The sequence below is a fragment of the Emydura macquarii genome, unplaced genomic scaffold, assembly GCF_026122565.2.
Source record: "Emydura macquarii macquarii isolate MOO-44397 ecotype Brisbane River unplaced genomic scaffold, CSIRO-AGI_Emac_v2 contig_509, whole genome shotgun sequence".
Lineage (NCBI taxonomy): Eukaryota > Metazoa > Chordata > Testudines > Chelidae > Emydura > Emydura macquarii.
This window is the reverse complement of record NW_027130646.1, coordinates 1,196,691-1,209,256: the sequence shown is the minus strand read 5'-3', so window position 1 is coordinate 1,209,256 and position 12,566 is coordinate 1,196,691. Positions and strand designations below refer to the sequence as shown.

The following is a 12,566-nucleotide window of genomic DNA, read 5'->3' as shown; positions in this document are numbered from 1 at the left end:
GTAAATCAGGGCAGCTCCATCAACACAGGTCTTGCAAAGCGGATCGCCGAGGAGGGAGACGGCTCTGGGCATGACCCGGGGGAAAGAGCTGAAGCTCTGGCTCCTGAACAGGAATGGCAGCCCGGCAGGGAGACGTGTTAGCAGCAAGCAGCCACGAGGGGGAAGCCTTCACTTTAGCAACCCAAGAGAAAATAAAACCAACTGTGGCAAATATTGGCCGGAAAGCTCCAGCATTTCAGCGTGAGCGTGGGGGAAAGGTCACGATGCACCATCACCCTCCCTTGACCTCATCATACCCCTTCCCCGCGGCCTGTAAATCCCCTCGCCCCAGCTGCTAACGAGGCGCTATCAACAGGGGTGTTCCCCTGGAGCTGGGCCACGCGCGTGCGCTGCCTGACGCCGGCTTCTGCCCAGAGGCTTTTAAAAGGACCTTCGGGAAAGTTCAGCGTGGCCCCGCACCAGATGTTCTCACTCGTGGGTTGGCGGCGCCGGGTGCAGCCAAAGCAACAGGCAAGAACCGGGGCAGTCAGTGGTCGTGTCTCCTGTCCGTAATGACAGGCCACTGGAGCTGCAAAAGCTGGAGAAGCCAATGGCCCCGCGAGGGTTGGACTGAGTGTGGCCAGGGCTAACAATGCCCGTAGACCCACAGCTCGAGATGGGGCTGAGCCAAACGCCCAGGTCTGAGCGCTCCTGAACTTTGGATCTGAATCCACACTCAGTGGCTGGGGTCCCCTCTTTCCTCTTTGCTCCCTCCCCCGGCTGTAAATGTGCCACCCTGTGCCAGGAATTCCTTCCTGACCCCAGCTGGGGAGCTGTCAAGGCCTGGAAGCATGAGGGCTGTCACATTTTGTACATGCCATGGCTAGCTTCGTCTCTAGAGTGGGGCTAATTTAAACCCCAGAATGTCTGGCGCTCAGAGCCAAACTGCTGCTGATCAACAGAGAACTCATAATGACTTACAGGGAAGCTGATCTCCTCGTCCAGCACTTTATCTCCCACAACCTGGAGGAAATAAGAAACACACAGGTGAGGACCAGGGAGCTGAGGGATGGGTGCCCTGGAGAACCCTGGCAATGGGACAGGAGCTCAGAGAGAATTTCAACCTTTTATGCAGCACCATCTAATTAGCCGAGAACTGATTGTCTCGGTGAGAGGTGCTCACAGCATGGCCAGAATCCAGGTCTTCCTGCTCCAGATGCACAGGCCTCTGACACCTGAGCTGAAGGAGACTCTCCAATAGCTATTAGAGCCTATGACACATGGATGTGCAGGTCTGATTTCATCCAATAAGGGGCATTGCTGCTCAGTGTTGCACATCCCTAGCCGGTGATCTAATACAGGGAATGCTCCTGTGTGACGGGTGGGTGGGAGGGGAAGGAATCTACTCAAAATCAGACTCGGTGTAGGGGGTGACATGACCAGGTCACCACCATGAACCTTAAGGTCACCCCCCTTTTGGAGTCTGTTTCCCAATGTGCATTGTGGCCTGACGTCATCCCACTGCACAGCGACGCTGAGACAAACCGTCCCAGGCTGTGTTGCAACGGGATCGTTTTTGCCAGTCGCAGCATCTTTGCTGGGATGGTTTTTATGTGCATTCCTAACGCTCATGCTTCAGGGTTCAACCACCCACCGGCAGGGGTCAGGAAGGCATTTTTTGCCAAACAGGGTATTTTGGGAGGGTTTATTTAATCTCCTTCCTCTAAAGCATCTGGGATGGCCACGCCCAGAGATGGGTCATTGGAGGGCAAGGATCAGGGCTCTGAGGTGGTACCGAGAGCGCTGTCTCGCTCTCAGGTGCTTGGCTGGCTGGTTCTTGCTCACCTGCAGGGTTGGGAAGGAATTTCCCCCTAGTCCGACTGACAGTGATTTTGGGACAGAGGAGGATGGGGACACAGGAGAAAACCCAGGGAAGGAAAGCTCCTCTCAGCGGAGCAGCATGGATGGGTGGATGGGCGCACGGATTTATTTCATGTGTTGTGCTTGACCCGCAACAGCCGATGACACCCCAGGCCCAGGGAACGAAGCCGGAGGAACCCTGCCTCCCCCTCTGTGCTCCAGGCAGGGCAGCAGGGCTCACGTGCACCACGGCTGTGCCCTAGGGGGAGCTCCCTGCCCTCCCATGACAGGCACGGCACGCGTGGGGATGCGGCGCCACCCACCTGGCAGAAGAGCTGGTGGTTATCCTCCGAGACCAGCAGGAGGCAGCAGCAGGGGGACTGGGTCTCCTGCTTCAGCTGTGCAAGAGAGAGGGAGGTCGTGGTGGGCGACACGGAGAGACCCTCTTCAGAGCAGGGGAGGGTCTCTAGCACTGGCAGGGAGCCCTGGGACACGCCCGCCCGCCTGTCCTGGTGAGATCTGCAGCCCAGCCGGCTTTTCCCCCCCCATCCGTGGGGAAGCTTAGCTGAGCCAAGCTGCCTGATGCGGGCCCATCGCCAGCCCCACCACCTGGGACCTGTACTTACACAGGTGGAGAAGTATCATCCTCCCTCTGCTGCAGGTGAGGAAACTGAGGCAGGCAGCTTTGGGTGACTCGCTCTCAGTCACACAGGGAGTCAGCGGCAGAGGGTGGACGAGAACCCAGGAATCCTGGCTCCCAACCCCCTGCTCTGACTGCTACCCCTGGCTGCCAAATGGGCTCCGGGCACAGGGAGACGTATCGTAAGAGATAAAGGGGCTAGGAAAGCAGAGGACGGCCCCTTCCCGGCTGAGGGAAACAATAACTTCCAATGGTCAGAGTCCAGTTGCACCTCCATAGGAGTGCTTGGGGGAGCACATCCAGCTGCTTCCTGCTCACCTGCACCACAAAGCCCCCATTCCCACCGATACACGCTTCTCCCCAGACGTCCGTGCAAACACAAGCCAGCTGCAAAATGAGCTTGGCAAAGCAGATTCCAAAGGGCACAGCCGGGAGACGCAATTCCTCGCTAGGGCCCAGTCTCTACCGGCTTCACTAAAGGCGTGGCTTTATCCCCATGTACTTGGAGTCCAGCTTAGCCCTAGATTATCTCAGCTGAGTTTGATTTGCTATCTTATCTCGATTTGTTAGCTTGATTTTTCTAGCTTATCTCAGGCAACCTTGACTTGCTGACGTTCTCCCTGATGCGCTGTTCCCGCCTCCAGCGCCCAGCTGTGCCGGGCCTGACTCCACTTGATAGCTTGCGTGATCTCACGAAACCACCCCTCCCCTCTGAGGTGGGACGGCTGCAGGCTCCTGGCAGCGTTCTAGCCCCACCCTCAGTTGTGTGGACAACACGCATCAGCAGCCAAGAAAAGCTTTTGAACGGGACCAAACGTGAACTAAACCCTTCTCAGAGAAGGGAGAGGTGTGCGCGGCCCCCTCCAATTTAGCGCCACACACTGTTCACTCTGAAGCCTAGTGATGGCAATCTAGCCATTGCTCGGGAGGTTTCTTTTGCAACCTAGAGAGCGAGAACAGGGATCGGGGGTGTTAAATTGACCAAAAGTTGAAATTCTGCAGCCGCTGATGGGCCTGGGGCATGGCGCTCAATCCTGTCCCTCCGCTGGGGCATGGAGCGCACCAGACGTTCTGATAAATAAAACATGCACTGCTGTGTATTCCTGGTTATCTTGCTGTGCCGGGACCCACCCGCTCAGTCCAGCCCCTGGAGAGGCTGGCCGTATGCAAGACGCTCTGCAGGGAGCCGCTAACGTCTGCCCAGCGCTAAGAACAACGCCAAGTAACATGCAAAGCCCGGGCCGCGTCGCAGCTCAGCGGAGGGCAGCAGCTGCCCTGGGTTTCCCTGCGTGGTGGATGGGGCAGTTTCGCAGAACATCTCCCCCCACACTCCCCCCCGGGAGGTCAGTCACGGTCAACGCAAAGCGCCAGATACTCACGTAGTTAATGACTTTGAGCTGGAGGGACGCGGCGTCGAGGTCGTACAGCTCCCCTGCAGGAGAAGTGAGCAAGAGCGTTAGCCGGCGCGGCAGGGAGTGGTGGAAGGGAGGTGATAACGGCCCTCAAGCCACGGACCCCACAGTTAGTGGCAACGCCAGCTGAGCCGGCCGGAGCCACTTACGGAGCTGGCCACTGGCTGTTCTGGGAGATCAGGGGTTCTGGAAACTGCCTTCCTCCTCCTCCAGCTGGTGACTCCCCTCCGCCAGTCGTCTGCCACCAGCCAGAGGAGGGTCAGTGGGAGCTGCCAGGCTCTTCACCCCCGCCTGAGAGCCGGGCACAGATTCATTCCTTCTCGCCCCTGCCCCAGGAGGCAGCGCAGCGCCAAGATCCCGCTTTGCATATGGGGAAACTGAGGCACCGAGCAAGGCCAGAACTAGCCCACTGTCTCCCAGCCACAGCGGCAGAGCCAGGAATTCGGGCCTGGGACCGTATCGGGCCTCGAGATCCAGAAGCTCTGGCTCCAACAGCCGGACAACAAGAGGTGGGAAATGTTGATGACAGAGGCAAAGCCCGTCCGCCCCCGCCCCCCTATACACAGCTGTTCCGGGGAATCCGGGTCAGCATCGCAGCCCCTCTGTGCCTACACACGTTCGCCCGTTCCCTTCTGAGCCGCACGGCCACTGGCTGCGGCACGGGCCGTGTGCCCCCGGCAATGATCCCACGCAGGGGCTCCCTAGCATGTGCCGCCCGCCCGCCCCGGGGGTGCTCAGCCCCGCCTGGGCTGGGAAGAGCCTTTCCCCCTCACCGCACAGCTGAAGTATCTTGCGGTCCAGGTCGCTGTAGCTGTCACGGGCCGCCCTCTCGGTCTTGGCCAGGGAATTCTGGGACGAGCTGGTGGACAGGCTGACCTGGGGCCAGGGCTGCAGCTTCTGGAGGGCTTGGACCCGCCGGTACGCCACCAGGATCTGCAAGGCACAAGCAGGTGGGGGTGGAAAGGGTCGGGGGGGGGGGGTTCCCATCCCTCCTGCAACCCTGCCCTGCTCCCACCCGCCAGGGGCATAGTCCGTGCGCCGTGTGCTGGGCACAGCTCCCATGAATCGTTTCGGACAGAGCGTGGGTCAGGCCGTGCCCTTTGCTAGCCATGAGGTGGGGGAGAGAGAACAGCTTCAAGCATCAAACCCCGTGTAAACCTTCCCCTCACCATGGCACATGGCAGCGTTCCCGTTCACGCGCCCACACGGCCTGCACACAGACAATGAACCAGCTTCTGGGGATCTTTTAAATAGGAGGTGACGGAGGCTGTGCATTTGGATACCAAGGTGAGAGGCCGGGTAGAACTATGGTGACTTAGATTAGATTAGATACCAAGCAGTGAACACACCTTGCCATGTAGATCTGAGCCAGTAAGTCCGAGAATTAAAATCAGCACGAGAAAATATCCCAACTGAGAACGTTCCCTTAGGGTTTTTTACTGTTGTCCCTTTTAAATAATAAGACAAGACAGTTGTCTCCTTCCTTAAATCACTGTTGTAATAAATCCACTGTTACTTGTGATTTTTTGTATTAAAGAAACACCTAAATCCCCAACAAAAATCAGGCCGTATTGTGCTAAGAGCTGTACGCGCACACAAACAAGTGCATAGCAAGAGATGGTCTTTTGCACCTGAACCTCTATGTGGAAGATGCAGGAAGGTAGATAACAGCAAAAGATAAGGCTTCGGAGAGCTCACATTTTTCCTTCTCCTCCCTCCGTTCCTGTCTGCTGGTGAATCCTGGGAATTGTCATTCCTGGACTCAAAGTTATGGGAATCACCTAGTAACAGGCTTATAACCTGGAGTAGCTGTCTGTTCCTAGCTAGATACAATACACCCTCCCCCTTTAAAATAACCATTGTAAAACTTTAAACATCCCTTCCAATCTGCCGCTGGAGTCCAGCAACAAAGTCTTCCAATCTTTCAGGCAGGCTCCTTTGTCTCACATTTCTAATCTGTGGAGAGGCAGGCACACGACTGGGCAATGGAGCAATTCCTAAATATTACAAATTGTCCATCATTCCTACAGTGTCACTACTGTTCTCTGGTACAAGGTGGAAATCAGCATTCTCTTCTTCAGCCGTCTGCTGATGAGCTGCAGACAACCTTGAAATGTTCCATTTCTTTCCCTCTATTAATGCAGCAGAATCTGCTTGCATTTCTGTTATCTGCAAAGGACGTGAACGTCCTTCCTTTGACTCTGCATGGCAGCTCCACACGGACAAAATCCGCCGTTTGAAACTTGTGACATTTAGCACCTTCCTTCCAATCTACAGACAATCTCTCCTGCTTGTTCTTAACACGTTCATGAATAGTTCCGTTGGAGGATTTGGTTGGAAAAAGAGAACAAACCCTGGATCGGTGGTAAATCATGTACTGGCCTTGCATCCTCTTAACAATTCAAAAGATGATGCTCCTGTTGTTGAGTGCGGAGTCATCCTGAAGCAAACAGTGTTTCATGCAAAGCTTCTGTCCATGATCTCACCTGCAACTAAAGTTGCAAACTTTCCTTCACCAGCCTGGTCATTCTCTTGAGAGACCATTAGCTCTTGGATGGCATAAAGAAACCGTTTTGTGTTTGATACCATTGCTACAGAGGGAGTGTTGCAGGGCAGCAGAGGTCAACTGCATTCCACTGTCAGTTACCAATTCCATCGGAAATCCTTCTCAGGTGAAAACTGATGACGTGAATTTAATCACTATTTCAGTGGTAACCGTTCCAGTGAATGTAATTCCCAGCCACTTGGAATGATACTTTACCAGTACTTTGAGAAACCTTTGTGTACCGGGCTGATATTCAGATGGTCCCATTATGCTGAGAACGAGTTTCTCCCATGGATAGTTGCGATAGTCAACTGGTCTGAGAGAGGTGTTGAAGAGTTTATGTGACTTCTCATGAGTAGCACAAGCCAGGCAATTCTGGATTATTTCCTCAACCTCCTTGTCCAACCCTCGCCCCCAGAAGTCTTGTGGCGGCTGTCTTTTGGTTCACCTCATCCTCAGATGTCCTTCATCTGCCAAATGAAGCAAGCGTCCGCTCACAAGTGTAGGCACAAGAAGATGGTCAAGTCTCAGCATCCATTCTTGGTCACAGTCTCAGAGTGGGCAACAGCCATGAGAGAAGACAAGTTACTTTAGGACCTGAAGAGTTACATAGTCAATGGATGGCCTTACAAGATGATAATACCAGAACACACAACCATATAGATATGTATCATGAGAACTGTCCGTGTAAAAGGATGCGCAGGTGAGACTGACAATCTGCAGTGGTGTTCTTGGCACCTGGAAGATACACTATCTGGGAAGCAAAGTCTATTAATTTGGTGGCCCATTTGGTAATTCCTAGAGCTGCACATCCAGACCCTTGTGTAGTGAATAAAGGTGAAAGAGGTTTGTGATCAGATCTTAAGATGTATCTCTTACCCTACAGGTAGGTTCTGAATATCTTACTGTCCAGAACTTGCCAGCACTTCTTCCTCAATGACAGAATATGATTTTTCTGGATCAGTGAGGGCTATGAAGGTGAATGCTGTAGTTAGTGACTTCTCATCCAACTGTTTAGCTGAGTCAAGGCAGCCCCAAGAACTCACAAGCATCTGTTGTGACAATCATTTCTTTCTCAGAATCGAAAGGGCTAAGACCTGGGTGCTGGAAATTGCTGTTCTTGCACGCTTCAACCCATTCAAACCTCACATTCTTTTCCAGGAGATGAGGCAAAGGAACCACTTTTGTAGCAAATTGATGTACAAACTTCAAACAGTATTCGCATAATCCCAAGAAGGACCAAAGTTTGTCCATGTTGTTAGGTTCTGGGGTGTCATGAATGGCTTTCACCGGGTCTGGGTTTTGGCTGTATGCCGTTCCGAGAGATTGTATGTCCTGTGTATGCCACTGAATAAGTATGGAATTGACCTCTCTTCTTGCTGTTGGTAAGTCCCTGTCTTTGAACTTTCTCCAGAACCCCTTTTAGGATGACATCATGTTCAGATTCATCTTTGCCATACACTAGAATGTCATCTTGAAAGTAAGTAACCCCCTTCTCTCTCCAAAGATACCATGCATCATTCTCTGGAATATGGCTGCTGCAGAGGCTAACCCAAATGGCATCCATTGGAATTGGAACAAACCTCGGGGAGTGACAAATCAAGAGTCCTAAAGACTCATGGCTCCTTCCAGGTGAGCAGCATTTCACCGATGTTGGGTACAGGATGGCAATCCACAACAGTGTTGGAGTTTAGAGCTCTCAAGTCCACACATGTACGGACAGGCACCATTAGGTTTCCTCACAAGAATTGCGTTGTTTCAGTATCTCCACCTAGAGCGGTTGTCCCAGTGCAATTGATACATTTTGCACTTTATGCTGCACGGGTGCCAGATTGTATTTTTTGCTGGATCTTGTGGGTGAACTTTTTTTGCAACCTCTGTGGCATCGGTGAAAATGTCTGGCAAGTCAGAGATGATTCCTGGTTGTAGCCTAGCCTCAGTTTACAGGACAGGTTCTGTATGACTGGGATCTACTATCATCTGAAGAGAATTCCTTTTTGGGCTTCATAGATTTCCACTTGGACATTAGAACCTTTCTACTAAAGGGTAGCTGTAAAATAGCCATTGATGGGGATGGGACATCCATCATGCCTGCCAGGATTTATGTCTGGAGAATGCAACTCAGGTTGGGAGTTGGCAAATAGCGTGGATGGGAATTATAGCGTAAGGCGAACCAGAATCCGCTAACATCCTTGCCTCTTGGCCATTGACTCACCTTTGCCAGTGATGGGGGTGATCTCCTGTCACATTCAGAACACCGTCATTTGTGAGAACTCCAGAAACCACACTGACGGCAGACTGACGGACTTCAGCCACGTGTCCTTTTTCGTGTGCTGATTTCTGGGCCCGACACCCTTGAAAGTCTGACCTTGTCACCAGGGTCACCGCTTCTGTAGCGCTGGTAGCAGCGTGCTGTGTGGAAAGATAAAAGCACCATGGATGGAGATTTAGAGTTGCACTCTTGTATCGGACTGTCTTCACCTCTGCAGGCTGGAAGACATCAAGCACTTAGCCCAGTGGCTGGAGCTTTCCACGCGTCGGGTGGTTTCCACTGTTTCCTCCAAGGGAAGGTTTTTTATCACGAGGAGTAGTTCATGGCCTTGGAAGCGGTCGTCATCCTGACAATTTGATCTCTGGTCATTTCATCTGCGAAGCTGGCGAATTCACAGGCGGCTCTCAAAACACGTCACGCAGCGAGACGGGAGGCGATGGGCTTGCGAGGCGTGTGCACACGGGAACAGAACTTGACGCGTTCGGCGACGACATTTAGTAGCCGACCCAAATGATCATGCAGGGCTCGGAGAGCAGCATCGTATGGAGCCGCATCTTGCACTAAGTCGGTAACAGGAGGCAGCTGCTGGAAGATTTGCTGCCCTTCGGGACCAAGGCAATGTGGCAGTGAGTCTTTCTGCTTGCCTGGAGTGTAGGAAGACGTTACCGTGGGAAGCATATAGCTGCAGAAGTAAGACGTCCGTTGTTCCCAGGGGAGCGGAGGAACTCCTGGGGTAGGCACGAGCGACAGTGGAGGCGGAATTTGCGCCCATGGTAATAAGTGTGGAAGCAAGCTGGAGACGGCCGGTGAACCGAGCAAGAAAGGTGGAGAAGAAGCAGCTGGTGAGAAACGCTGGCCCCAGCACTGCCCGACTGGCCCTGGACAGCTGTGCATGTGGTGCTGCTGGGATACTCAGAACTGCAGAGGAATTTGCCAGCTGGGAAAAAGGAGCCATCTGAAAAAATAGGCAGCAGCCCTTTGAATCTCTCTGCTCCGCGAGCTGAAGTTGCAGATAGCAGCAGCAGACGCTGGGTCTGTGGAATTGTCCTGCGAGCAGGAAACTACAGGAACCAACGAACTTCCAAACCCAAACTGGGGAGCTGCCCGCACCTGGCTAGATACAAGGGGGCCACAGCCCGGCGGAGCTCACAAGCGAAATAAACAAGATAGACAAAGGAAGGTTCGTTATCCCCATCATAGCAGACTGGGGCGGGGCGGCCCAGGGATCTGCCCAGTGTCAGACACGAGGTCTGACAGCTGGGATTCGACCCCGATCCTGTCCCGCACCTCCACCAGAAGCCCACCCTTCCTTAACAATTGCCTTGCAGCCCATTGCTGCCAGTCGGTGAGCCAGTGGCGGACAGAAGATGCCAAAGCACCGGACCCACATGACATTGGACGAAGGAGGCTCTCCATTAGCTAGCAGCCTAACACGGAGAGGCAGGATTGTCCAGTGGTTAGAGCACTGATCTGCCTCATAGACGATGGGGGTTCAATTCCCTACGTTGATATGGACACTGTGTGGGACCTTGGGCAAGCCACTTAGCCTCCCTGTGCCTCAGTTTCCCACTGGTGCGAAGCGGAGAACAGCCCTAACCCCTGAGCGGCGTGGGAGGAGAAAGGCCTTGAAGATTGTGGGGTGTGCAGATGACAAGGAGCTGAGCGGATTGTCCTCGACGCAGCAGAGGGCAACACGGCCACATCAGCCCCTTCACTACACCCTCAGGCCTCGCCAACCTCCGCCCTGCAGCTAGCTCTATTCAGCCACGTGCCGCAGGGAGCACATTGCATCTCGCCGTGGCTCTCCAGCGCTCGCTCAAATGGCCTCGCCCAGACCGTACTGATTTTCCAATGATTCTCGTTCCTCTCTCAGCGTGGACGGGGCTTTGTCCCGGAGTCAGACTCTGAACGCTGCACATCGCCCTAGTTCTCGGGCCAGCGGCGGAGCAGCAGCGACATGCATGCAGGAGGCAGTCTGGCTGAGAGCTGGCTTTTCCCTAGTGCTCGGTCCCGGCTCCTCCATCCCGGGAAACCTCCATCAGAAAGAAGGTTCCGAAAACTCAGCGTCTCCTTAGATGCCGTGGTGCCACACACCGCGAGCACGAGGAACTGTACCAGCATGGAGCTCCCACCGCTCCCAGCACCAGGCCCGTGCCACCTGAACCGGCAGGGAGTCACTCCCAGCGGCCGAGCCGATTGCAAATGGCTCCAGCAACCTCCTGGCAGAAAATGTCAAAATTTGCTTTGCTCGGCAGGCTCCAAAAGCAACAGTTTGTGTGAACGCGTCAATTTCAACGGCTTTTTTGTTCTGCACCCCGATTTCTCTCCTTCCCCCCACTTCCTTCCCCTTTGTCCCTTTTGACACTGACAAGGGGGGGGAGATGGAAAGGGGACAGGGAAAGAATTGTTTTGTTTTTCGGGTTTTGTCAAAAAAAACAAACGGGGAAAAGATTAAAAACCGGCCTGGTCAACCGGGGAGAGTCTTTAAATACTCTGTCTCTTCTCTCTGTACTTTTGGGGACAATTATTTATCCTTCCTCCCACTGTTTGGGGCCCGTATCTATTTTGAACTGTAAGCTGGATGGGGCAGGGATCACCTCTCATGCTGTGTCTGTGCAGCACCTAGCGTAAGCTCCCCTGATCTCCGTTGGGGCCTCTACTCACCATGAGGCTGAATTCATGAATGCCATTAAAGTGCTTGGACATCCCCAGGCGGAAGGGAGAGTGAAGGGCAAAGCATCGTTATCATGAATATATCTGCCATGGACACGGGACCTTCTGTCCCGGGGATCCTAAAGCACTCTACAAAACGTGTGTGCACACACAGATCCCTTGCACGCACCCACACGCACAGAGATCCCCTGCGCGTACACACAGACACACAGAGACACACGCTCCGAGGGAAGGGTCGCGGAGTCTCTTTATTCCCTGACCAGTGCACCCCTACAGCCTCGCCCAGGGCGAGCCCACAGGCCATTCACCCTCTGGCACCCTGGGTAAGGACTGGGCGCTGGTGCAGGGGTCCCCTTGGCGGAAGCTGAGGCAGGCTGCACCAGGGAGCTGGGCATCAGCGGCGGGGAGCCCTGGGCAGGAGCGTGGCTGATCTCCTGGGCATCCTGGGTGCCAGAGACGGCCAGTGAGCCCTCACCAGCGAGGGGCAGAGGCGTGTCAAGTGCAGGGAGCTCCGGCGTTACTCACATGCTTCTCCAACACACGCAGGTTCTGCTCGTCCGACTCGTTCAGCCGCCCGCCGTGTACCTGGTGGGGGCAAGGAGAGAAAGTGAGGACATCCACCCCCCCGGGCGTCCCACCAAGCCTGGGCTCCCTGCACCCCAGCTCTGGGGATCAATGCTGACCCAGCAGCACCCCCCTGTCCTTCCAGCCCTGCTCCCGTCCCCCCATCTGCCGCGGCCCTTTGGCTCGGCAGCAGCCTGGCTCTGCCAGCCCCGTGCCAGGCGGCTGTCGGGGAATACCGCCGCGCCTGCTGCCTCTGATGAGGGCTGGACAGCAGGGGACAGGGTTATGGACCGGTGCTAGAGAGGGTCGATTGATGTGGACGGGGCATTGGGCTGGCTCAGCTACCTGCCCAAGTTCAGAAGCCGCTAGCCACCCAGAAACACTCGCCCGGCACGGCAAGGGTGCCCCCCTGGGCGTGAGATGACCGTAGTGCGGCTCAGAGCCCGCCCCAGGAGGGAAGGGCGGTCCAGCAGGAGTGTACGGAGCAGGGGCTGGCCCCCCCCTCCAGCAGGACTCGCCGGGCAGCTTGTCTTTTCCACTCCCGGGTTGGAACCATCAACACCGCAGCAGAGACGCTGGGAAATCCCCGTGTGACAGCAGCCGGGGGCGCAAAGCCCTGAC

General features: G+C 54.8%; 1 protein-coding gene across 1 annotated transcript in view; it reads right to left on the bottom strand.

Annotated features, from left to right (window-relative positions):
• PDE2A (phosphodiesterase 2A) overlaps positions 1-12,566 on the bottom strand; it is a 207,778-nt gene that overhangs the window by 34,863 nt on the left and 160,349 nt on the right. Inside the window, exons 6-10 of the mRNA XM_067539088.1 lie at positions 11,907-11,966; positions 4,665-4,824; positions 3,859-3,911; positions 2,163-2,237; positions 961-1,002 (exon numbers count right to left, since the gene is read on the bottom strand). Coding sequence (XP_067395189.1) covers positions 961-1,002; positions 2,163-2,237; positions 3,859-3,911; positions 4,665-4,824; positions 11,907-11,966 — 390 coding nt within the window. The remainder of the gene's footprint in view (positions 1-960; positions 1,003-2,162; positions 2,238-3,858; positions 3,912-4,664; positions 4,825-11,906; positions 11,967-12,566) is intronic.